This window comes from Balaenoptera ricei, chromosome 10 (assembly GCF_028023285.1).
Source record: "Balaenoptera ricei isolate mBalRic1 chromosome 10, mBalRic1.hap2, whole genome shotgun sequence".
Classification (NCBI taxonomy): Eukaryota; Metazoa; Chordata; class Mammalia; order Artiodactyla; family Balaenopteridae; genus Balaenoptera; species Balaenoptera ricei.
Window position 1 is genome coordinate 24300548 of NC_082648.1, and position 25559 is coordinate 24326106.

The 25559-nt window shown below is 40.5% G+C and overlaps 1 protein-coding gene and 1 long non-coding RNA gene across 2 annotated transcripts in view; both read left to right on the forward strand.

The window, feature by feature from the left end:
* Positions 1–25403, forward strand: part of CCDC91 (coiled-coil domain containing 91) — a 425558-nt gene extending 400155 nt beyond the window's left edge. Inside the window, exon 13 of the mRNA XM_059935544.1 lies at positions 23526–25403. Coding sequence (XP_059791527.1) covers positions 23526–23612 — 87 coding nt within the window. The 3' untranslated portion in view covers positions 23613–25403. The remainder of the gene's footprint in view (positions 1–23525) is intronic.
* On the forward strand, positions 1930–14052 carry LOC132373076 (uncharacterized). Its single transcript, XR_009505337.1, has 3 exons — positions 1930–2078; positions 13405–13605; positions 13845–14052. It is a non-coding gene; the product is annotated as an uncharacterized LOC132373076 (long non-coding RNA).
* Positions 25404–25559: the final 156 nt, after the last annotated feature.

Below are 25559 nucleotides of genomic sequence, written 5' to 3' on the forward strand. Positions count from 1 at the left end.
AATTCAATTTATTTATTATTCAGAATTGAATAATAAGGATTCAGACTTCCAAAATGGATTTTTAATTAATAAAAAATAATGTCTAATTAGTTATGAGTCTTCAAAAATATTTTATTTACACTGTCTCCCAATAATTGAATTTGTTGAGAAATATCTTTTCATTTAAAAAACGTGTTGAGCTCCTACTATGTGTCATGTATTGTGCTAGACATATACAACTAGTTAATGCTCTTAACAGTTCTTTTTAAGAAGAGGAAACTAAGGCTGAGAGCGGGTCAGTAACTCGCCAGTGATCACTGCTTTCCAAGCACTGCTTCATAAGGTATGAAGCTGGGTTCCAACCCACGTTTACCTGATGCCAAAGTCCATGCTTTTCAGAAGGGGAAACATTTTCTTCCGCCAGTTACGTTCACCTATTTTATTTAACTTAGCCACTCAGTCTGTTTGGATTCACTTTTGTGATGTATCCCCCACCAAAGGATGCTGATGATCTTAAAGAATTTACAAATTCCAGGCTCAGCTTCTTGGCAACCAGGTTATTCTGAGTGATGCATCGCCAAACCTGCACTAAACCCTGTAGCTTATTGGAGTGTTAGGGTTTCTGCTGATGGGGCAGAGTTGTGGGAAAATCATTTCCCTTCTAAGCCAAATTCCATTTAATTGCCATTGTTTACCTGGTGGGAAAAGATTTACATTCCACAGCTCAGACAAATCAATACTGCTTAATACTGTGATTTAACTTGGAGTTAACACTAGCTAAATGAAAAGAATGCCTGGCTGGAATATAAAGTCAAGACATCAACTACTACACTATTGGCTAATATAACCTAACAATAAAGATTCTTCCAAAAGACTAATCTTCTCCCAAGCTCTAATCAATTCTTAAGGGAAATCATCAGTCCAAATCAATAATAACTTGATGGTGTGATGAGCATTATAACCTTACATTTTCAGAGAAGAAAATAGAAATGGCTTGACTAACGTAATTTAATTCTAAGTCTTAGTCATAGAGCACAACACAGAGCCAAGAATCACTAGCTCCTTTCCTCAAATTTTACCTATTATTTGAAATTGATACAGCTCACCAGTGATATTAACATCAGAAATTACATCACATCTTAAGTAATTTGGAAATACATGATAAGAGGATTGTTTCCATTGCAAAACTTTACTGAGAAGATTTTTATTGTTCCCTTTCATAATTTATCACAGTTTATTCAGGATGGAGCCAGTTTATTCAGGATGGAGCCGGGTTCAAGACTCATGTCCATCATTTACCAGCTTAGTATTTAACCTCCCTTGTGCCTCAGTTTCCTCAGTTTTAGACAATAAAACTCACATCATAAGCTTGTTAGATTAATACATGTAAAACCATTAAAATAATGTCCGGCCCACAGTTCAGAGTTTATGTTCTGTATTCATAAAGAATAAAGTTGCTGTTTACATTATCTTTAAAATTTTTCATTATCATTTTTGTTAATATTTTTCATATTGATAGAATGTCATTTTTTAGCTTTTAAGAATACTTTTGTTATATTGATTCATTTGTTCAGATTGATGGTTTTTCTCTTCTGTCAAACCATGTCTTAATTTATTTGAAACACATTTATGATCTGTCATGTTTCAGCCAGATGTCCCATTAGCTTCTAAGTAAGCTTAGAATTCTGTAAAACATCTTCAGAGAGGGCGTATAATAATGCTTTACGGAATGATTTGTTTTTCCAGTGGCGGCAAAAATTTTGAGAATTCTAAAATGCTCTTTCCTTCAACAGTTATCTAAAGTTAAGCCCTGAGCATCTGACCTCCATGCAACCTCCGTATTTCACTGTTGTGATTGTCTCAGGTATGTTTACCTTCAACAGACCTAGTCCCCTAATCTCTTTCTCCTGCTCCTCCGCCAGTCTGCTGCATTCCTGTCTGCTGTGAAGAGTGGTGACAAATACTAATCTGAACTAGACCACAGTCGCATGGAGTCAGATGGAGGACTTGGCCTTGTATCAAACCTTAAAGCAGAGGGGAAGGGTGGAAATGCTGCCTTGTAAATAGCAAGCCACCCAGTGCGTAAGCCCTGAAAACATGTAAATAACACTACATCTCATATGCTTTATTTCTCAATTTTGTCATGCTACCTTTGCCAGATAGTTTAACTGAGTATGATTTGCAATGTTATTTTATTGAACATTTTTTGACAATTTGAGTACAGCTCTGAATGTAGTATTAAATCCTCTTCTGGCTCAGCAGATTGCAAAATTGCACGCTCTGTCTACACATCAAATCCTAGGTCTGGAGGGGAATTCAGACTTGACCTAGTGCAGCACATCCAGAAAACACTTCATTCGAGCTCTCTCATAGCAGATGGTATTTCAAGCTGTCCTAAATGACATCTTTACAAGAAGATTAATTATGTTATTATAGACTTTCACACAAAGGTTAAAATTAAGCTTGGCTTCCATTTCTTATAAATTCATACAATTTTTTCTTCTTGTTCAAGGATCTCTAGCCAACTCCAATGGCTGGACCAGTAAGTTTAATCACACTTCTGTGACTAGGAAGAAACTAAATATCATAAATTATGTTAACAATTTAGTTCTAAATTCTTTGTGTCAGCTTTCTGTGTCAGGTTTGGGATTGGTCAATTTTTTTAATCCATCAGGGATCCAGTGTTGCAAAAGTCCCAAAGAAAAGCTATTCTGAAGAATTCTCAGAGAATCAACTCAATTCTGGCAACTCTTTTATAGAGATTTTGGGATGACCAGAAACTACACTGGCACAATACTTAAAGCTTTGGCCTAACATGAATTTAAATTATAATTACATTATAATATTCTCTAAGAATTCCGTAAGAAAAAAATTGTATATGGTCAAAGGAAGGAAAAATTGCTTTAATCAAAGTCCCAATGATTGAATAGCATATATTCAGTAACAGAATGAAGATTTACCTCAAAACCATTGGGCCTTCTATCCTCACAGTTTCTATTATTATTTAGAATTGTTTTTCAGCTATAAGTTGACAAAGATAGATTGCTTTAAAATTTTAGCTATATGGCATTTTAAAGTTCTTTTAAAATAAATTCACATTGATTTTAAACTTAGCTTTAGTTAGATTTTTAATATGTGCTCAAATTGCAGAATTCTTCATAATCAACATCTAATATCTGTTCATTTCATTTATGATTAAGTAGTCTCTTCATCAATTTATTTTTTAAAAATTATTTTCCCCTCTTAAAAGAAACTTATTGCTTTGTTATGTGTTTGCTTGGAAATCATTCAAACTGTAGAGACTTCTGGTCTTATTCTCTCCAGTTCTCTGTTTCTGGGACAGAGGGTGGATCGTATTTCCCTAAACCGTGGCAGTTAGATGGGGCAGCGCTATGATACTAATGGATGATGAGCAGAACTGAAGTGTGTCATGTCCAAGCCAAAACATTCAGTTACTCACCAGCCCAAAGCTCTCTCCCCCTGCTGGGGGACAGTGGAAGAGACCTTGTGTTGAGATTGTGGAGGTACAAGATCAAAACAGCCTACATCACTGAGTTGCTTCAAGAAGGACAGTTGGCTTGGAGGGTCTCCTGTATCCACATATGGTTTTAATTGAATGAGAAATAAACCTTTTTTTGGCATGTCAAGTCGCTGAGATCTGGGAGTTTTCTATTATTGCAGCATAAACCTGATCTATCTTAATATAACTAGACAAGATAAAAGAAAACTCAGGAGGAAATCTAACTTCCCTGAGAATCTTACTGAGACCTACTTAGACCTTGTTGTCCCAAAGAAGGTCAATCAACTTCCACAACAATGAATGTTGGTTTAGTGTCTAATGTTTGTAGTCACTACACAAGATACAAAGATGGGATACAAAGATGGTGAGGATACAACCCCTTGCCTTCAGATTGCTATAAAAGTACTTCCTGGGATGATGTCGAGCTATTCAAAATTGGGAAATTTTACTGAAAACATTTTTCTTACCAAAAAAATTCTTAATCTGAAAATGGCACATGTGCACACACACACACACATATATTGTGTGTATGCATCATACATTGTTATGCATTCAGTCTGCATGAATGTTATACATATATGTGTATGTATGCATTTGAAGGGGTGGGGGAGAGAGAGAAAGATACAAGGCACCACATTCTTCAGTTGCTCTTTCACTAAATTCCAAAATCCAGACAGAATAAATTTGTAATCAGTGTAGTTGTGGTCTACCTGACACTGCCTTGCACAGAATAAAAATGGCTCCCTGATAAAATGGAAATCACATATTTCATTTCCAGCCAGTCTGTAACTGGTCATTTTTGTTTGTTTGTTTGTTTGTTTTCTTTTGCGCAATGGGTCAAAGTAGTCTGAAATGAATTAGTGCCATAAGAAAAAAAAATATATATATATATAGATAGATAGATTTTTTTTTTTACCATTACATCGTATTTACACTTAGTTGCAGTTTTTTGTACTAAATCAAATGTAGATTTTTATTGAATTACTGTTAATGCCAAAGAACTGCTGTTCAGTCAAATAGCTGTTTCATGGTTGCACCTTAGCTTGCCTCTGGCCTACCTGTGCCACTGGGTGCTGACATACCCTTCATATATCACAAGAGTGAAGACACTAATTTATGGAAAATCTGGGCTTAGTTTTTCTTCATTTAGTTGAATAATCCAGTTCTTGAAATTATCAGTAATAAAGAGATAATTATGATTAACATTTCTACCCACCTTTTCATAACTAAGGGTTTCTTTTAACATATATTTCAGCCCTACAATATAATGGTGTTCTTATATCACATGTTAGAAAAGTAAGACTAATTAGCTTATCTAAGACACACAGTTATTAAGTGAACAAACTACCATCCAAACTCAGGTCTGTGCTCTGATAACATATGTCAGCACATTTTTTAATATAAAAAATCCTTTTTGCAAATATTCCTTTTATAAAATATTCCTTTTTAAACCACAAGGATTCAAAACTCCAGACTGCTCTTAGAATTACCTAAATAATCTCTAACAGCATTTCTAGAGGGGTAGTCGTGGGTCACCTGCATCATAGTCAGCTGGGGTGCTTGCTAAAATGCAGATTTCTGGTCTCCTACCTAAACTTTGTGAATCAGAATCTTCTAAAGAACATTTCAGAAATTTTCATTTTTAACTTATTTTCCAGATGACTCTAATATACAGTAAAGTTTGAAAACTGCTGAAACATACTTACAATCATTATTCCCAAGCAACTGGGAGACTCTCAACCCTTACAGAAGTGACTCCAATTTTATCAAAAGAACACCTCAATAAGGCCCTTTATGTTTGACCACATCACCCATGTCAAGAATCTAAGGTGTGAATTCAGTTTAGCTAATAGTAGGAGCCAAGGAGATGCAGTGGTAACCAAAGAGCAAGGGGTAATGAGAGGAGTACTTTTTCTTAATTTGGAGAGTAATTTGAAGAAACACTGAACATAAACATACTAATGCATTAATTTAAAATATGACATTGAATGCTGGCTTTAGGAAATATAAAAAAGGCCAAAATTTATAAATTTGGAGGCTTATGCTAAAGAAAAATTTGAATATAAAAATGAAAATGAAGGAGGTGGTTGGGGGTGGAGAAATTAAGCAAGAGGTTGTCTGTTGCTGGATGGAGAGAAGAGAAACAGAGACAAGTAGAGGGTGTGAAGAGCAGCATTTGAAAACAAAACACAATCTTTACACACATTCTTTTAACCCAAGGTTAAGTGGTAGTATCCTGTTTTGCAGTTTCAAAATTTGAGTCACAGAGAAGTCCCATGAATTGCCAAAGTTCAATCGGTTAGTCAATGGCAGAACCAACCCAACCATACTCCAGTGACTCCAAACCCACTGCTTTTCCATCTAATTATATTACGTTTTCTTTTGTTTTAAACCTTCCAACTAGTTTTCAGTCCATCTGAGGATATTGTGTCTGTCTGAGTCAATATGAACTAATATGGCAGAGCTTTGGGTAAGCACGTTAGCATTTTTGAACATTTCTTGCAATTTTTCCCCCTTTGGAATAATTACAGACTGTTGTGTTTTAATTATAGTGACTTTTAGGATGCTCCAGATTTCTTCCAAACAGTTGGCTTTTGTATTTTCTTCTTCTACCTTTCATCTTAAGTTTTCTAAACTCTTCTGTGTCCCAGTGAATTTTTTCCTTAAGAAGAAACCCTAAGTGATATATAGTCCACCTGAGTGGCATGGCGGAGGAGGACACAAATTAGCTCCACTGAATACTAGGTGTAAATGCTTTCAGGTAGCTCTTCTTAGTTGAAAACGGTATAAAGCAATACTCTTTTTCCAAGCCATCTGGAGGCAACTTACTGGCAAAGAACAACGTGGGCTACATAAAAGTAATAATTCTGATTTCCATGTGTCATCTGCATGTTGCACTACTCTGTAAATTATGCATAGAAACAGAAATTAGGAAAGGAAGCAGCTCTGCAATGTGCTGTGATTAAAGAATCACTAAGCATCACCTTACTGGGCTGGTAGTTAGGATCTATGTTTATTTTTTAAAAAATATACAGGTGTAATGGAATGGCTCCTCCTATAATGTGCAAAGTAAATAGATAATTGTATTTTGAAGGCAGCAGTGTCCTTTCCATAAATAATCCATATGTCAGGTTTTTCTGCCCATTAAGATTCACCTTCCTGTGGTATATTTAAGAAAGAAAAGAAACGATTTCATATGTGTTTCTGAATTGTCACTGATTGCTACTCACCTGAGATACATGGTTCTTGTCTCTCCTCCTTGGTGTGTCACTGCCACCTCTTCAAAGGATTCCATAGGACAGGACATGTAGTGGTTGAACATGGGATAGGCCTGACTTCCATTAATAGTTCTGTCATTTTTGTCTTTTTTAAAAAACTGCTTTGTTGAGGTACAGTTGCCATGTAAAAGCTGTACATATTTAGTATATACAACTCGATGAGTTTGGGAATAAGTATCCACATTGAAACCAGCACCACCATCAAGGCCATAGACATATCCATCACCTCCCAAAGTTTCATCCTACCTCCTTTATTATAACAAAAACAATAACTATTAATATTATTTTTTTGTAATAGAACACTTAACATAAGATCTACCATCTTTTAGAAAATTTTAAGTATATAGTACAGTATTTCTATCTATAGGCACTATGCTGTATAGTAGATATCCTGAACTAATGTATGGTATTTAACTGGAACTTTGTACCCTTTGATTACAACCTCTTCATATCCCCATAGCTCCAACCCCTGGCAATCATCAGTGTACCCTCTGCTTCTATGAGTTTGACTGTTTTAGATTATACATATAAGTGAGATCATACAGTATTTGTCTTTCTGTGTTTGACTTAATTCACTTAGTATAATGTCCTCCAGGTCTATCTATGTTGTTGTAAATGGTAAGATTTCCTTCTTTTTTAAAAAGGCTGAATACTATTTTATTTTATGTATATCTCACATTTTCTTTATCCATTCATCTGTTAATGGACATTTAGGTTGTCACTATCTTGGCTACCGTGAATAATGCTGCAATGAACATGGGAGTGCAAGTATCTCTGTGAGATCCTGATTTCAATTCTTTTGGATAAATACCCAGAAGTGGGATTGCTGGATTATCATATGATAGTTCTATTTTTAATTGTGTCATGTCCTTCTTTACTGTCATCTCACAGTTACAGACATGAGGCTGGACTTCTATTCTATCCAAAATATAAAAAGAATTCTTAAAGCTCAACAATCAGAAACAAATGACCAATGCAAAAAATGGTCTAAACACCTTAACAGACACCTCACCAAAGAAGACATATAGATGGCAAGTAAGCATATGAAAAGATGCTTCACTTCATACGTCATCAGAAAAATGCATATCAAAACAACGAGATACCACTACACACCTATTAGAATAGCCGAAGTGTAGATCACGGATGATATCAAATGTTGGTGAGGATGTGGGACAACAGGAACCCTCATTCATTGCTGGTGGGGGTGCAAAATGACAATTTAGCAGAAGACAATTTGGTGGTTTCTTACAAAACTAAACGTACCCTTATTATACAGTCTAGCAGTTACAATCCTTGGTATTTATCCAAAGAAGCTGAAAACTTATATTCACCCAAAAATCTGCACATGGATGTTTATAGTAGCTTTATTCATAATTGCCAAAACTTGGAAGCAACCAAGATGTTCTCCAACAGGTGAATGGATAAATAAACTGCGGTACATCCAGACAATGGAATATTATTTCACACTAAAAAGAGATGAGCTCTCTGATCATGAAAAGACATGAAAGAAACTTAAAAGCATAATAGTAAGTGAAAAAAGCCGATTTGAAGTGGCTACATATAGTTTGATTCCAACTATATGACATCCTGGAAAAGGCAAAACTATGGAGATAGTAAAAATAATAGTGGTTGCCAGGGGCTGGGGTGGAAGGAGGGATGAGTAGGTGGAGCACAGGATTTTTAGGGTAATAAAACTATTCTGAATGCTACTGCAGTGGTGGATACATTTGTCCAAACTCGTAGAATGTACAACACAAAGAGTGAACCTTAGTGTAAACTGTGGACTTGGGTGATGATGTTGTGTCAGTATAGGTTCGTCGGTTGTAGCAAATGCGCCACTCTGGTGGGAGACGTTGACAATGAGGGAGGCTATGCATGTGTGGAAGCAGGGGCTATGTGGGAAATCTCTGTACTTTCCTCTCAATTTCGCTGTGCACCTAAATCTGCCTTAAAAAAGACAAAGTCTTTTAGTGAAGGAAACAAAAAACAGAAAGAACTCAGCTACAAACTTTCTAATGCTGCTCCCTTAGCGGTAACTGGAAACTCTGTCATTACACTAAAAAATATAAAACCTGGCGGAGTAGCCGCGTCCATGGAAGCAGCTGCTGCACCAGCACATTCTGACTGACCCGCAGCACAGACGGCACAGCCAGTAGCCACGTTCACAATGGACTTGGGACACATTTTAGCCCTAAGTAAGCAGGATATGTAAAGAAGGAAAAGAACTCTGAATGTTGATGCACAAACGTCCGCAATGGACGTGCCCAGCAAAGATGGAACTGAAACTAAGAACTTAGAGCTGGACCACAGTTGGCTTGGCCGGCATCAGAGCAGACGGGGTGGTCGGACCCTGACCTGGCATGAGACGGGAACTTTGGCTGCAGGACAGAAGGGCACACTCTGCGTTAGGGCAAAGTCTCAAAGGAGCCCTGGTGTCCCGTCGCGAGAGATGGAAGCTCTTAGATAAGAAGAGGGAAAAGGCTCCGGCAGGGCATGTAAGGGAACAAGGTTTCAGGCAGGAAAGCAGGGGAGGGGCTTGGAGAAGGCCTGGTGGGGGCAGGGTTTTTAATGTCTGAAGCCAGGATTGGCCGTGGAGAGTCATCTTCTGATGTCTTTAGCTCCCATTAATAAATTACAGCAACGTACCTGCACTTTACATCCTAATGGCGCAGCAAAACCACTGCCTCTCGGCCTCACACTCCTGGTGCTGAGCCGCTTTTGCCTGTTTTTTTCTAGGACGGGTGAAGTGTCACAGCTCGGGCTTAGGCCTCCCTGGGGTAAACATCAGGCATTCGCCTTGCTGTTGGCCAGAGAGCTGCCTGTGGTCACACATGAGAGACAAATTAACACTGGCACCAACCTTGCATTTGGAAGACAGGGTAACAGTTTACAGGCTCCCGAGCGCTTTCACAGCCCCTCTCACTGAATCCTCAGATCACATCTGGGGCTGCTCAGGCACATCTGGAAGGCCAGGCATGGGTGGACCACGTCTGGAAGAGTGGTGGGGGAGGGAAGACACATCGGGCACTCTCCCCTCCCCACCTTCCTCCCTGTCACTCTCTTCAAAGAACTCTGGGCAGGGAGTCAGCACACGGGGCTTCTGAGCCCCATCTTCCTACTGACTGTGAGCTCAAGGGCAAAGTCAATTACATATCAGGTGATTTCTAAAGTTCCCTCCAGCTTCAAGGTACATTCAAGGTCACATTCTGTGACAACCGGGAGAGGTAGACAGCAAGGCTAGTGAGGCCCTCCTTGAAAATGGAGACCCTGTTATTCAAAGAATTTAATAATTCCTACCACCAGTTACACAGGTGGTAAGTGTCTCTGGACACTTTCACTGAGTGTTTTTATCACGATGTCACACACACACACACACACACACACATGCGTGCACGTGTGAGCACACCTGTGGATTAACCTTGACCTGCTTGGATCTGGCTCAGATAACCTGATACAGATAAAAGAATCCGTGTTTTCAACTAAACTGTACTAATTACTTGGACAGTAGCTGGCTAAATAAGATTTCACAGATTGACAGCCTGCACACAGGATTTGTCCTGAAGCCCTGTTTCATTTGGCTGCCTGAGTGTTTTGTTAAAAAAAAAAAAAAAATTAACACGTGGTGACATTTTAAATTTGGGATATTTTACATAAAGACTGAAATGTTTCAATTCTCTTAAAAAAAAAAAAAAAGATCTGGCCAAATGACAATAATTGGCTGAAATGAGTTCATCATTATATTGTCCTTTCAGTTCGTGTTTTCCAGTCTTGGCACTGTTGAGATTTGGGGCTGAATAATTCTTGCTGGTGGGGGTTTGCCCTGGGTAGTTGAGCTTTTCAGTCCTGTGCCCACCAGATGCCAGTAGAAGTAGCACTTTTCCTTCTGTGTGACAACGAGTGGTGACATTGCCAATGTTCCCCGGGGAGAGGGGGGCAAATTGCCTCTGGTTGGGAACCATGACTGTCTGTCGGCGTTTGAGTAGTGATCCCTGGACAATAGAATTTTAGAGCCGGAAAATGTGTAGTGCTACCCTCTGCTTTTACAGAGGAGGAAACTGAAGCTCATCCAAGAGGTGAAGTAACTAGCTCAGAGTGGCACAACCAGGACAGCTAGGAACAGAGCTAGGGCTGGAACCCTGGTCCTCTGACTCCTTGGGCAATGCACTTCTCCCCTCAACTTGCGGCCTTCCAGGCCCCCCCACTCACCTGCTGGCTCCTGGGGCTTTAGTTACTGACCTGGGAAGTCTGACTGCTCCTCTCTGCCCTCTCCAGAGCGCACTGAGCCCTGCTCGGGGTGCCCTGATGAGTGAGACTGAGCAGCCCTTCGCTTGCGGGGAGCACCTCCCCAGCGAAGGCTGCCTGTGCTGTCTCGCTCAATGGGAAGGGTTGTTTCAGAAACATTGACCTTGTTCTCTGCTCATTCAATAAGGATTGTCCTCATTCCCAGCTGATTGAGATCACCAGTCTCTTCTGCGTTCTTGAAGCAACATTTCCTCTAAAGTCACTTACAAAATGTGCAGCCAGACCAAACGTTTGTCTGAATTCGTTTGTCACTCTGCAAACTCCTCAGGAACATGGTCACCCTACAACAGTCAGATGATGTTATTTATACACTTAGAGCTTGCTTCACCATCGCAGGTCTCGTCCTTTTTGATAACAATGGTTTTAATGACATATTAATGATTTCCCACAAGAGATATTTTCTTTTCAGAGTAAGAGATTCCTCTGGCATGAGAAAGTACATGTCAAGGCTCGTTGGGCCAGGAGCCCCCAGTACTTGAGTTTTACTTTCGGCTCTGCCACTGTCAGTCTGTATGGGCTGGGCAGGTCCATAGGCTTCTCAGCTGTAAAACTGTGTGTGAGTGTGAGTGGCCGTGGGACCCCTGGAAGCTCTCACATGGAGTTAGTTATGTTCTTGTTTCATCTGTTAGAGTCCGTGTGAGATTTCTCCCCTTATCAAGTCCTGTTATAATTGGTCTATTGCATTTTTGACAGAGAAAGCCCCAAAGACACCTGTTACAAAATGTTATTCTTTTACATACCTACAGGGGGCCACCCCATAGATTAAGTAGAAATTTTCCTAGTTATTAGTGAAATACTTTAGTTAGAAAGTAGCTTTGCCAGATGGTCAAATAGTTCTTCACTCAGTTTGTGGGTATGTCCTCCTTGGCTGTCCTGCTGAAGTGAGAATCATTTGAGCATGTAATGATGCATGTCACCCTCCTCCCCCTTCTCACCACCTTCAGTCCTCCCACCCAGTGTAGGAGGACTTGGCATGTGTTTTCCTATACTGTGATCTGGAGCTTATGGAGCACTGCCATGTGACCACTCAACACTGCCATATGTGTGTTCTTGTTGTCTTGTTTTCTATTCTGGATACATCTCTCCCTGGTATAGTTTCCTACCGTCTGTGCTTCTGATCATCTCATCCTTTTTTTCTTTTCTTTCCTTTTCTTTTCTTTGAACTTGGGGAGAAAAGAATCTCTGCATGAAAGGTAATGATAATAACAGAACAGTATATAAAAGCGTTGTTGCTAACATTCCTTTGTGTCATGTTTTGGGTCAGTCTGATCATGGGTGTGTCTGGACAAGTGGAGAGGGGGAAGGAGAGCCATAGGAGCTGAGATGCAGGAACTGAAGAGATGAATCTGGAGTTAAGGGTGGGCTGCAATTTGGACTCACCCAAGACACACCTGATTCTGAACATAGCTCTAGCTATAAGACTGCCTACTGGGGATAACCTGATCAGGATTGCTTGAGGAACTGGGCAAGGCTGGGCCCACAGATGAAGCCTTCACTACCTAAACTGAGCAGGGCCAGAAAGCCAATGCAATGAGAGTCATTTTATCTCCAAACCTCAGCCATGCTTAATCTGACCCACATTGTGTACCTCTGTGTGGATATACATATACCTTATACTTATGTCTCTTTATTAAGAATGAAATCAAATTGATTTAAGTTTTTGTTTAACATTGACTTTGTATCAAAGTCAAAGTTTTACCTATTATTTTAGCAGAAGGTCACAAGAAATGCTAAGGACAATTGCTAGCTGTCCTTGAGTATATGTTCTCCCTCTCTTCCTTAGCAAGAAAGTCCTAAAGTTTAGCTGGGCACGTGGCACCTCAGCTAAAGACTCCATCTTCTAGCTCATCTTACAGACTGATGTGACCATGTGACTAAGTGCCAATGGGATGTGAGCAGAAGGGATGTAAATGACGTGCCGTTTGCACCCTTGAAAAGGGAAGGATTATGCCCCGTTTCATCCTCTTCTCTCCAACTGGCTGCAAAGTGGACATGAAGGCAGGAGTTGGGAACAGACAGTTTAGCCCCGAGATGAAAGTTGAGTGCTAAAGATGCAAAACAGGACCGGAGGAGCCTGGTCCTGAAACTGTGGAGTCTAGATTGGTTACGGTCAGATGGTGTCATGAGAGAGAAATAAACTCCTGCCTTTTTTGAGCCACAATTATTTTGACTTTTGTTACAACAGCCAGACCTGTTTTCTAATACTTGCATTCATTTTTATACCCTTTGTGCAAATGAGCATCTGAGCCTCAGAGGCAAATAACTTGCCTAAAATCATCTATAGAACAGTCCCTCCAAGCAACCAAATGTCTTGCTTTCTCTTAGATGTCATCTCTCATATGGAAATGCCAGTGAAATCATACAGCTCTTTCCCCCCACTGAAAGGAATGCCCTAGTCTGAAGCAAGGGTACGTTCTGGAGCATCTGCCTGGCTGAGTGGGCAGCGGTGCTTTCTGTTAACCTCTATCCTGGGACTCCAACCACATCAGAGGCTGAGCTAGTTTTGCAATTAAGATAATCCATATGGTAGGTCCATAAATCATAATCATGATCATCTTTACTTTGTACCAATTTTACTACTAACTGTTTACATTTAAGGGCTTTGGTTTGGAACTTTATATAGTTAAAATGAAATTGTTTAGCCCCGAAACAGAGAATATGTTCCAAGGTATTTTATTTGTTCACTTAAAATTTTTAAACATTGCATGTTAGTGAGATGTGGATTGTGAGAGCTATCGTGGCATCTCTAATTTATTTTCTTTCAGGAGGCCTGAGGAGCTACTCATGAGAGGACAGCACACTTTCTTGGTCATCTCTGACTAGCTCTCTTGCATCTTCATGGTGATCTCAGTGCTTCTAATTCCATTTGGAAATTTCTGGACTTGTTCTAAGAACTACTCGTGCAGGACAGCTCAGTTATATCTGTGAGCCATAACTGAATGTCTCTTATCTCTGAAGCTATTTCCAAGATAGGCAAACAAAGGGAGAGGCAGGAAGAAAATATCTTTCCTTCTGCATATACAAGCCCTGGTTAACCATGGAGTACAACAAAGGTAAGGTATTATATTGTCTGTAGGACTGGAAAAGTCCTTGCATCAACCACTGTGTTCAGAAATTGTGTTTTTACTTTTGCCTTTTACACAATCTCTCATTAAATATTTCTCTGTCTTCCCAGTGTTATCTATCAATTATGAAATGCCATTAAACTAGAGCATCTGAGCTCTCATTCACCAAACATTTTTACAGTTTATTGTTCTTTATCTAGATGTCTCACCCATTTTATACAACTTCTTTTATCAACGATAAGTGAAATATAGATCTTACACCTTTACTGCTCAGAGAAATACATTCTTATGGTAATGTATATGTGGTTGGGGGCAGTGATGGTAAGGGGGAAGAAAGATGGTTGTCAACTGATTAAAAGGTTAGGCTTATTGTCTGTCTTGTCAGGACTGTGAGCCGTCACGCAGCATGGAAGCGAGGCAGGATGGATTTATTCAACTACAAATATTCATTTTTTTTTAAATTGAAGTATAGTTGATTTATAATATTACATTAGTTTCAGGTGTACGGCATAGTGATTCAATATTTTTCTAGATTTTACTCCATTTAAAGTTATTACAGAATAATGGCTATATTTCCCTGTGCTGTACAATGTATCCTTGTAGCCTATTTATTTTATACATAGTAGTTTGTATCTCTTAATCCTTTACCCCTATCTCACCCCCTCACCCCTCCCCTCTCCACACTGATAACCACTAACTTTTTCTCTATATCTATGAGTCTGTTTTGTTATACATATTCATTTGTTTTAGTTTTTAGATTTCACATGTAAGTGATAACATAGAGTATTTGTCTTTCTTTGTCTGACTTATTTCACTAAGTGTAATACTCTCCATACTATCCAGAGCAATCTACAGATTTTAATGCAATCCCTATCAAAATACCCATGACATTTTTCAGAGAACTAGAACAAATAATATTAAAATTTATATGGAAAACAAAAGACCCTGAAATGCCAAAGCACTCTTGAGAAAAATGAACAAAACTGGAGGTATCATTCTCCCTGACTTCAAACTATACTACAAAGCTACAGTAATCAAAATAGCATGGTACTGGCACAAAACAAACACATAGATTAATAGAACAGAATAGAGAGCTGAGAAATAAACCCACTCACCTATGGTCAATTAATCTATGACAAAGGAGGCAAGAATATACAAAGGAGAAAAGATAGTCTCTTCAATACGTGGTGCTGGGAAAGCTAGACTGCTACATGTAAAAGAATGAAATTAGAACATTTCCTCACACCATATACAAAAAAAAAGCTCAAAATGGATTAAAGGCCTAAATGTAAGACATGAAACCATAAAACTCCTAGAAAAAACATAGGCAGAACACTCTTTGACATAAATCATAGCAATATTTTTTTGGACATATCTCCTAAAACAAAGAAAATACAAACATTCTTTTTTTTTATAATTTTTTAAATTAATTAATTAATTAATTTATTTATTTATGGCTGTGTTGGGTCTTTGTTTCTGTGCCAGGGCTTTCTCTAGTCGCAGCAAGTGGGGGCCACTCTTCATCGCGGTGCGCGGGCCTCTCATCGTCGCGGCCTCTCTTGTTGCGGAGCACAGGCTCCAGAAGCGCAGGCTCAGTAATTGTGGCTCACGGGCCTAGTTGCTCCGCAGCATGTGGGATCTTCCCAGACCAGGACTTGAACCCGTGTCCCCTGCATTGGCAGGCAGACTCTCAACCACTGCGCCATCAGGGAAGCCCCAAACATTCTTGAAGGCTTGCTATGTGCCTCTGCCTAGGGATAAAACGTTGATAGGAGTCTACTTCTGCCTCAGGAAGCTTATAGTCTACAGGGAGACCAAGTAACCAGTGATTTAAAAACCCTATGCTGGGGGATGTCATGGGGATGTTTACAGGGTGCTAGAGGAAAAGGTAGTAGTGACATCCAACTCAGTCTTGGAGAATCAGGGGTGGTTTTCTGGAAGAGAGGGTGATATTTAGGTGAATCCTGAGTAGAAGCTACCCATGTGAAAAGGCAGAGAATAGCATCGCAGGACTCCAGAGATGAGAATGAGTAAGTTTGGGAACACTGAGTAGTTCCAGACATCTGGAGCATGGAGTGGGAGTGGCTGACTAATGACAGCCAAAGCAGGGACCATCTTCAATGTCCAGGAGAGCTGAGATATCAAGTAGGTAGAGGTCAGAGGTCAAAGTAAACAGGCATTCAGCCAGGCTGGGGAAGTTTCATCCACTCCAGTGCTGAAGTTTGAGGCTGGCGGAGAGGAAAGTGTTAAAAGAAACCTTAGAGAGCTTTACTTGATGTGAATATTTTATTGAGTGAGAAACAAATTGTTCACCATCAGGGGTACTTCAAACCCCAAACTGGTATGAAGCGCAGAGACATGACGTTACAAGATGCTCCTAAAGTGAAAATGAGGAAGGTGTTTCCCTTCGCAGTGATTGGTTATTTCAGTGGTGGTTTCCAGATGACAGAGGATTGGTTAAAAGTGATTATCTTACACCATTTAAGGAAGATGAATTAAATTTCTTTTATGATTATCTGTGGCATTTACAAGAAATAACCTAAGTTAACTTGTGCTTATGTTCATGAAACAAGCTAGATTTAATTTTGCTTACATAACTTCAATGGTTTTATTGGCTTGGGAGGTTTTCAAGCCTGTTCTCCATTTTACTTTATGAAAAGGAAATAAAAATTTTGGTGTCTACTATCTGTCAGACATGGTATATTCCTAGTCAAATTCTCACACAAATCCTTTAGAAGGTATAATTATCAACATTTCAGAGCTGAGGAACGTGGTCTAGAAAAGGTGTCACAAAACCGATGAGTAGTACATCCGGGTTTCAAAGTGATTTAATTCCAAAGCCTGTGTTCTTTCTGTCTGCAGCAATGTCCCCAGAGCAAAGGGTCAGCCAAGACCGGGCAGGTTGTAATGAACTGGATAGAAGCGACAGTGAGTCAGACCTGGGCTTTAGGTAACCACATGGGGACAGGGTAACATCTGGCACAAGACTTTTAGGGAGAGGGCTATTTTGGGGAAAACACATGATAAACTGCCCTGGGTGTGGGACAGGAGGTTCCAAGGTCAAGTCTTGAAGAAGACAAAAGCAACACCAAGTTTCTCTACAGAGAAAGTTAACTGGAATTTGGTATATAAGCAAGAAGTTAGACAGAAAAGGGGAAGAGTTAAGAGAATGGGCCAAGCATGGTGGGGGGTGGGAGCTACAGAGAAAGGTGGCCAGGGAGCGAGGCCCCTGGTGATGAGATGGCTGAAAGGTTTTCAAGCCTGGGAATGTCTAATATTTAGTCATAAGTTGGTTGGTGCTCTAAAAACTCCAACAGTTGCCCCAATTCTCCTATAACAGTGTAGTGCACACACTTACACAGCCTTGTGTTTGAGACGGGCTCAAGGGGAATGCTGAAACAGGAACAAGGTGACTGCTTGGTGTGGAGGGACAGGGAAAACAGAGGGGAGACCAGGCATAGACAAGAGAGGGACCATACATGGAGTGATCAGACCTTAGCCAGAGATGGCCAGGACAATTGTAAACAACCTCCTGTCCACACGCCAAAGATTAACAGAGCTTGAAAGAGTCTCTAAATGGCTTACCTCATAAGGCATGAGAATTCGAAACAATTTCATTTAAATCTAAAAGGGCGAGTTGACTTTAGCTGACATCTGGTTTATGAAAAGAAGATATTTCTAAAAGAGCTACTCAGGATTAAGTGAGTGACCTCGGACAACAGTTAATTTTCCATCCTCGGTAGTATTCAGGGAAAGGTAATACACACCCCGGGTATGGCAGTGAGAGGACGGGTTCAGGTATTAGATTGGCATAAACTATAGGACCTGTTGAACTCTCTCCCAGCGAGTCCAGATTAACTCTAGAAAAGCAGCTTCCAAGGCTCCTAAATGAATTAAGAATCCAAGGAAACAGGGCTCAGATTGGGAACACATGGTGACAAAGCTCAGAGTAAAGGAATAAAAAGTCCACCCCAACAAGTTCAAAGTAAAACAGAACCATTCACATCCAAGCAATGGATAAAGTGACCACTCTATTGAGATGGGTTCCTGGTTCAATGCAGACTTCTGCATGTGCTCTCTGTCACTCCATAACTAGTGGCTTGGTTTAGGCAGCCAGGATTTGATTTCAGAGCAAGTGGTGGATGTAACTGTCTGAAGATGAATCTAACCTGGAGATGTTCTTGCCTTTTGAGATTTGGGTCCAGACCCATTTGTCCCAGCTCATTCACGATGTCCACAGGGCTGGAGGCATCGTGAGGGATGGAAGCCCATCAGCTTCAAGAGAGGAAACAGTGGTAAAGAGAGAAAGACTGAGAAGCAGCAATCTAGGGAGAAAGTCAGGAACAACTAGCTCTCTTTCTCCTTGCCCAGCCAGAAAAACCCTACCAGATGCTGCTTCAATCCTAGACTGTTTGCAAGGACAAAGTACGTACCAATTGCTAAAAGATAACTGCAAAGATTATACTAAAAAAAAAGTTTCTTGGATATTGTCTAAAAACGTGCCTAAAAGAGTATATATATACAAGTTGGAGAAAAATACCTAAGTAAATATGATATCCTGCCAGTGCTCAAATTTTATGTGTCAGCCAGGGATGAAGAGCTGGGGTACATGAAATTCATAGATGAACCATGCATTTGCAAAAAGCAGACGTTTGAATTTCAGCTCGTAAGGTTTTTCTCCACCCACTCGTGCTAGAGCAACAGTGAAATGTCAGAAGTCACGAAAGAGGAAGAGGGGCAAAGGACCTAAATCAACCACAGACCAGATCATCAGCCCTGGAAAACTGACTGTAGGCCTCAAACAAGTGCTAATATTTGAATTAAGAATAAAAATTCCGGGCTTCCCTGGTGGCGCAGTGGTTGAGAATCTGCCTGCCAATGCAGGGGACACGGGTTCGAGCCCTGGTCTGGGAAGATCCCACATGCCGCAGAGCAACTGGGCCCATGAGCCACAACTACTGAGCCTGCGCGTCTGGAGCCTGTGCTCCGCAACAAGAGAGGCCGCGATAGTGAGAGGCCCGCGCACCGCAATGAAGAGTGACCCCCGCTTGCCACAACTAGAGAAAAGCCCTCGCACAGAAACGAAGACCCAACACAGCCATAAATAAATTAATTAATTAATTTTAAAAAAAAGCATTCATTCTAAAGTCTACTTTAAAAAAGAAAAAAAAAAAAGAATAAAAGTTCCCACATGAAACCAGTCTAGGAAAGGCATACTTGATGATTCTTGCAGACTCTCCCATGTGTTAGATTCCTCCACTGAGCAGGACTGAACACATCTCTGGGGGTCACACCCACCTAGATTAGGTTTGAGAGACCAAGGAGTTTGGTTCTTGCCTCAAAGTGTCCTCCCACTGAGGTAACTAGAAGTAAATTGACAACCTCGCCTAGTAGTTCCAAAAGACTGAATCACATTTAAGCTACCACTCAGCTTCAGAAATGTTTTTCTTCCGAGAAACTATCTTTGAATTAGTGAAAAATGTTAGAATGTGTGATCACCAATTCTTTCATTTAATAAGCATTTTTGAGTCCCTCCCGAAATCCAGGCATTGTACTAGATTCTGCAGATACAGAGATGAAGGCACTGTCGATGCCCTGGAGTCAACTGGAGTCTAGTGAATAAGATGTTCATGTGAACATGATCAAAACCCAGTGAACTCACCTCTCAAGTCAAGACTGCACTAAGTGTCGAGTGTGCCCCGGGTGTTGGGAGAGGGTTCACAGTCCAGGAGGAGCATAGGCTGAGCAGCTGATGCATGAGTGGGGGGTTATCAGATGAGAAGCAGGTGAATGGCATTGCAGGAGGAGGGACTAGTACCAAAGGTACCAAAGAGGGGGAGACCATGACAGTGGTGTAAGGAGAGTCAGTGGTGCCAGGATCAAGGTAATACATTGAGCTCTCTGTCTGTGCAAGAGCTTTCCTGAAAAATGAACAAATGCTTGGCAATGCTCACGTGCTTTCTTGCATTGGAAGTTCAGCAAATCTAAAGATACTAATTCAGAGCAAAAGGAAATAAAAACTTTTCGCTGTTTCTCTGTGATGCCTCAAGACAAGCGTCAAGGGATTTAGGGATTAAGTCTCCAGAATAGTCAGGGTCGCTTCATGGGCATGTGACCTGCAGTCCATAGGGCCCCATGCTCAGACCTCTATACTTGGACAAAAGCTCTGTTGTTGCTGTCTTGAAAGTCTTTACTACATTTTGATCAAAGGGTCCTGCATTTTTATATTTTACTGGGGCCTAGAAATTATGTAGCTGATCCTGAGAATAGGACATTTTCAGAGAATTTGAAATAGTTCAGTATTGTTGTATATAAAGTGGAAGGAGGGAGAGCTGGCTGATGAGGTTGAATAGGTAGGCAGTGGCATATACTGAAAGGCCTGAGAGGAGACAAGAACAAGATGGTGGAGTAGAAGGACCTGAGCTCACTTCCTCTCATGAAAACACCAAAATCACAACCAACTGCTGAATAACCATCAGCAAAAAAGACTGGAACCTACAAAAAACGATAACCTACATCCAAATACAAAGGAAGAAGCCACAATGAGATGGTAGGAGGGGCACTTTAGCAATATAATCAAATCCCATACCCACTGGATGGGTGACCCACAAACTGGAAAATAAATATATCACAGAGGTTCTGCCACAGGAGTGAGAGTTCTGAGCCCCACATCAGGCTCCCCAGCCTGGAGGTCTGGCATCAGGAAGATGAGCCCCCAGAGCATTTGGTTTTGAAAGCCAGAGGGGCTTGAGTGCAGGAGTTCCACAGGACTGGGGGAAACAGAGACTCCACTCTCGGAGGATGCACACAAGGTTTCATGTGCACTGGGACTCAGGGCACTCTGTAGGAGACTGGGCCAGACTTACCTGCAGGTCTTGGAGGGTCTCCTGGGGAGGTAAGTGTTGGCTGTGGCTCACTGTGGGGATAAGGACACTAGTGGCAGAGACCCCAGAGCTCATCACTGTGAGCTCTCCAGAAGGTCGCCATTTTGGCACCAAGACCTGGCCCCATCCAACAGCCTGCAGCCTCTGGTGCTAGGACACCTCAGGCCAAACAACCAACAGGGTGGGAACACAGACGCACCCATCAACAAACAAGCTGCCTAAAGTCATACTGAACCCACAGCCACCTCTAAACACACCTCTTGACATGGCCCTGTCCACCAGAGGGACAAAACCCAGCTCTACCCACCAGAGGGTAGGCACAAGTCCCACCCACCAGGAAGCCTGCACAAGCCCCTGGGCCAATCTCACCCACCAGGGACAGACACCAGAAGCAAGAGGAACTACAGTCCTGCAGTCTGCAGAACAGAGACCACAAACACAGAGAGTTAGACAAAATGAGACAGCAGAGAAATATGTTCCAGGCAAAGGAACAAGATAAAACCCAAGAACAACTAAGTGAAATGGAGATAGGCAATCTACTTGAAAAATAATTCAGAGTAATGATAGTAAAGATGATCCAAGATCTCAGAAAAAGAATGGAGGCACAGACTGTGAAGATACAAGAAATGTTTACCAAAGAGCTAGAAGATTTAAAGAACAAACAGAGTTGAACAATACAATAACTGAAATGAAAGGCCTGGAAGTCTGGCTAAGCATTTAAAATTTGCCTGTAGGAGAAGGACAGTCATTGAAGACTTTGAGTAAGAAAGTAGCGTGGAGAGATTTGACTTTTAGGTCACTCTGGTGTAATGAAGGCATGAGAGTGAAGATGTAACGAAGTTTTTCCCATTTAAAATTAATGCCTTTTCATTGTTCAGATTTCATTTATTGTGTTTACAGTTTTGAACCACTTCAAAATGCAAAGCTCTCTGAGAGGACTAATTGCTGTGATTAAGTTACATTTTAGGGTAAATTAAGGTAGCAAGATCTGCAAGTGCTTTTGAGAACTGGAGGTAGGAAAGACAGAACTGGAAAAACAGGAGGCAGAGGGCTCTGTGTGGAGGTGGAGGCCACAGAGAGGGTGGGCCTTTAGGGGAAAGCTTGGATTTCTTTTCATTTTCTACAGTACCAGCCAGACCCACACATAAAGACTTTTTTCCTAAAATTGCTTTTAGCTCCGCTACCCAGATTCCTTTATTGCAGTGGTACTCAAAGTGTGGTTCCCAGGAATGCAGCATCAGCATCACATGGAACTTGTTAGAAGCGCATTCTCTGCCCCACCTTAGTTGTACTGACTCAGAAACTTTGAGGCAGGCCCAGCAATCTGTTGTGACAAGCCCTTCAGGTGATCCTCATGCAGCTAACAACTGTTGCATCATTATAAGTTATCTATGTCTCTGGAACTCAGATATAGAAAAAGGTGGAAATGCCCATTTGGTATTAGAATGAATAATCAAAAGTGATTTTAATACCAAGAAAATTCAGCCTTGTTCTAAACATGCTTTTACATGGATGTATGTTCAGTGAATGATCTAGGATCTATATGATTGCAATACCTTCATAGGTGATAATTCCATAATTCCAGAGCCAGTTTAAAAGGACCTGTATTATTGCATGAGTTATGAATCATAGCTGCTGGAGCTAATGGTATTTAGCAAAACAAGATAAAGATGATTCTTTTTTTCCTATGATCACTATGTGTACGGGAAGAATGTTTAACTTGCACCATCATCTTCCAAAGGATCATCTCTGCTGATAATGCTGGAGTTTTTCATTTCTTTGTGCCTTACACAGCACCAATAGTATTGCAGCTATGTTAATACATGTCCAAAAGTCGCATTGGTTTACACAGTCTATAATATTTCTGAAATGCAGTCTGAGTTGCTCCTAAAACTAGAATTTCTCAGATTCTTTCCATTGTCTTCCATGAGTAATCCAATATACATGAAAGGATAAAAAAGTAAACAATTTTGTGATAATTCACATTTTTCCAATGGAATTTTAAACAGTTTGACAGTTTGGTCTTGTTAAAAAGTGATATAAAATAAATGCTTCTTAGCAAACAATTGTCCAGTAAATATTATAATTCTGTCTCATATTCTCACAGTGGATTGTTTTCTGGGGCTTTCAGTGGAATTCTTTCAAATTAGAGCTCAATGATCTTCTTTATATTTTATCCAAGGTTTGAAATACATGAACCTGTCTCTACTTACTTGAACAATGGCCTCTATTATGGTGTCTTTTTCTTTAAATCCAAATATTATACTCAGCATTTTAGGAATTCCCTATTCCAAATACAGGCAATTAAATTGTCTATAAGTTATTCAGAGCCTTAGAAAATGAAATGAAATAGGAGTTTGTACTTTGAAATGAGTTCAAAAATGTGTACCATTTGTCAATGCTACTCTCTTTCAAATAGTCCTCATTATCTTCTGGTTCTGTTAACAGACAAAATAATCTGACACAGACTTCTCTAACAAAGATGTTTCTTTCCTAGGAGAAGTCTGGCTTTTCTCAACAATCAGGAATCAAGTTCTTGACCTTGAAGATGGGAGAGAGAACAGAATGCTTCCTGGTGCCATAGTGAACTGGATGGAATTTGAAAACAGCCCCCAGGATAAATAGGGGGACACACATAGCATTTGTATTGTTTTTGCCAACATCTAGGACTAACATGGAGCTGACAGCTAGGGACTCTACAGTAAGAGAACAGAAGTCTGGAACCTTGGAAACCATGGAGGTAATGCCTGAAAACAGGGCTCAGATGCAAGGTTCACATCAGTGGCCTGGCCTTCCTTTGGCCTCGTGGCTCTGGGTTGATACCAGAACAAAAGTTATCAGCATCTTTTTCTGTTCAATGATTGTTCACCCCACCACTTCTGTGTTGGTCTTATAATCTAGTGTCCCAAGAGTGTGGTTCAGTTCCACCCTCTTAGAAACCTTGATAAAACAAGGAAGAAACAAGTGTTTATGAAACCAATTTACAGGAAGAGATGAAAGAACGATGGTCTCATTTTGAGATATTTGAATATTAACCCAAATGAATCTAATTGGTAGACTTTTAAGCAGCATGGAGAAAGTGTTTGGGAGCAAGGTTTCATTCTTAAAGCAAAGAGGCTGGGGTCACAAACTCCCTTTTCTCCCTGAAGCCACTCTATCTCCCTTCACATCTTCTTCTTGGCTGGGCATAAGGGGGAGCCCATTCCTGCTACTGTATTCCCCTTCTGTCATATTCTTGTCTGGTGTCTGAAGCCCAGACTGTTCTGTTTTAACTTCATGCCTCAGTAAAAGGCTCTAATGGGAGAACAATTCTTCCTGGATGTTTTAGAGGGACTGTAAATTGCACATCTGAAAAATTCACTCCCTGCACCCATACATGTTCCTTATCCTGAAGGACCTCTAAGAGTTACAGTATCATCACCTAGTTGACCAGGTGAAAAGTTTGGAGACACTTGTTTCTCTAGGAGGTATTTAAGATATCATGAGGGCATGGGAGTGTTTATGGAACACAGAGAGTGGGAGGCAGAGATATTTTGAAAGACAGAGGTTAATTACAGCCTGGAGTATGTAAAGGAAGACAGGAGATAGAGACTTAAGTGCAGGCTTTGTGTGGGCAGGATTAAGTGTAAGGCTCTGAAAACCTCAGCTAGAGTGGACACTACAGGGCTGGTGAAGGGCAGGAGGAGGGAGCAAAAGGGACACCAGTTCTAACAAGTCCTGCTTCCCTTGAGCAGGATGCTCCTCTAACCCTCCAGACTCAAGGAAAGTTCCTATTTCCTTTCCTCCTCAGCTTCTGGTGAGAGCATTTCCATGTTGAAACACCCTAACACATGGGATCATTTCAGAGACAGAACAAGGTTGTGCCAGGCAGACAAGAGGCTGGGAAGCATCATGATTCCATCTCACATAGGACACAGTCCGACAAGCAATGAACATATAATCTGAACAAATTCATATCTTTATCTCTCAGGACACAGTCAAAGGTGGGGCTGGGGTAGAGGAAGTACATTTTATGCCATAGAAAAGCAGCAAAACATAAGAATCCATTCTTCCCTATCTTCACTACTTTGCATACTCACTACTCTCTAATATTTTCTAGAACTTTCCCTCACTCTCAACTCCCAACCTCAATTCCCATTCTCTTTTCCATATAGTTCTTCTAGCTTCTCCAGATTGCCCCCAGCTATTTACTTACTTCAAACTGCATAACAAGGTCCACTGAATGATTTATTCTGAGCCCTTTAATGAGACAGATACCTTTACAATTTCAGTTTTTCCATCTGTTAATGGGAGCAATAACACACCTGAGAGTCCATCTATGACCTGACATACAACACTTGAACTTTCCGTAGTAAACACCAATATAAAAATAAATGCCAAGTGGAATTATCATTTTTGTCTCATTGCTTGTACTGTTATTAGTGATTCTCTGGGAGTGATAACTTTCAGGCAGTATGAAGTCTTCAAGAATCTTTGAGACTAATATTCAACCTGAGAATTTCCTCTTCTTCCCTAAACAGCACTTCCAGGG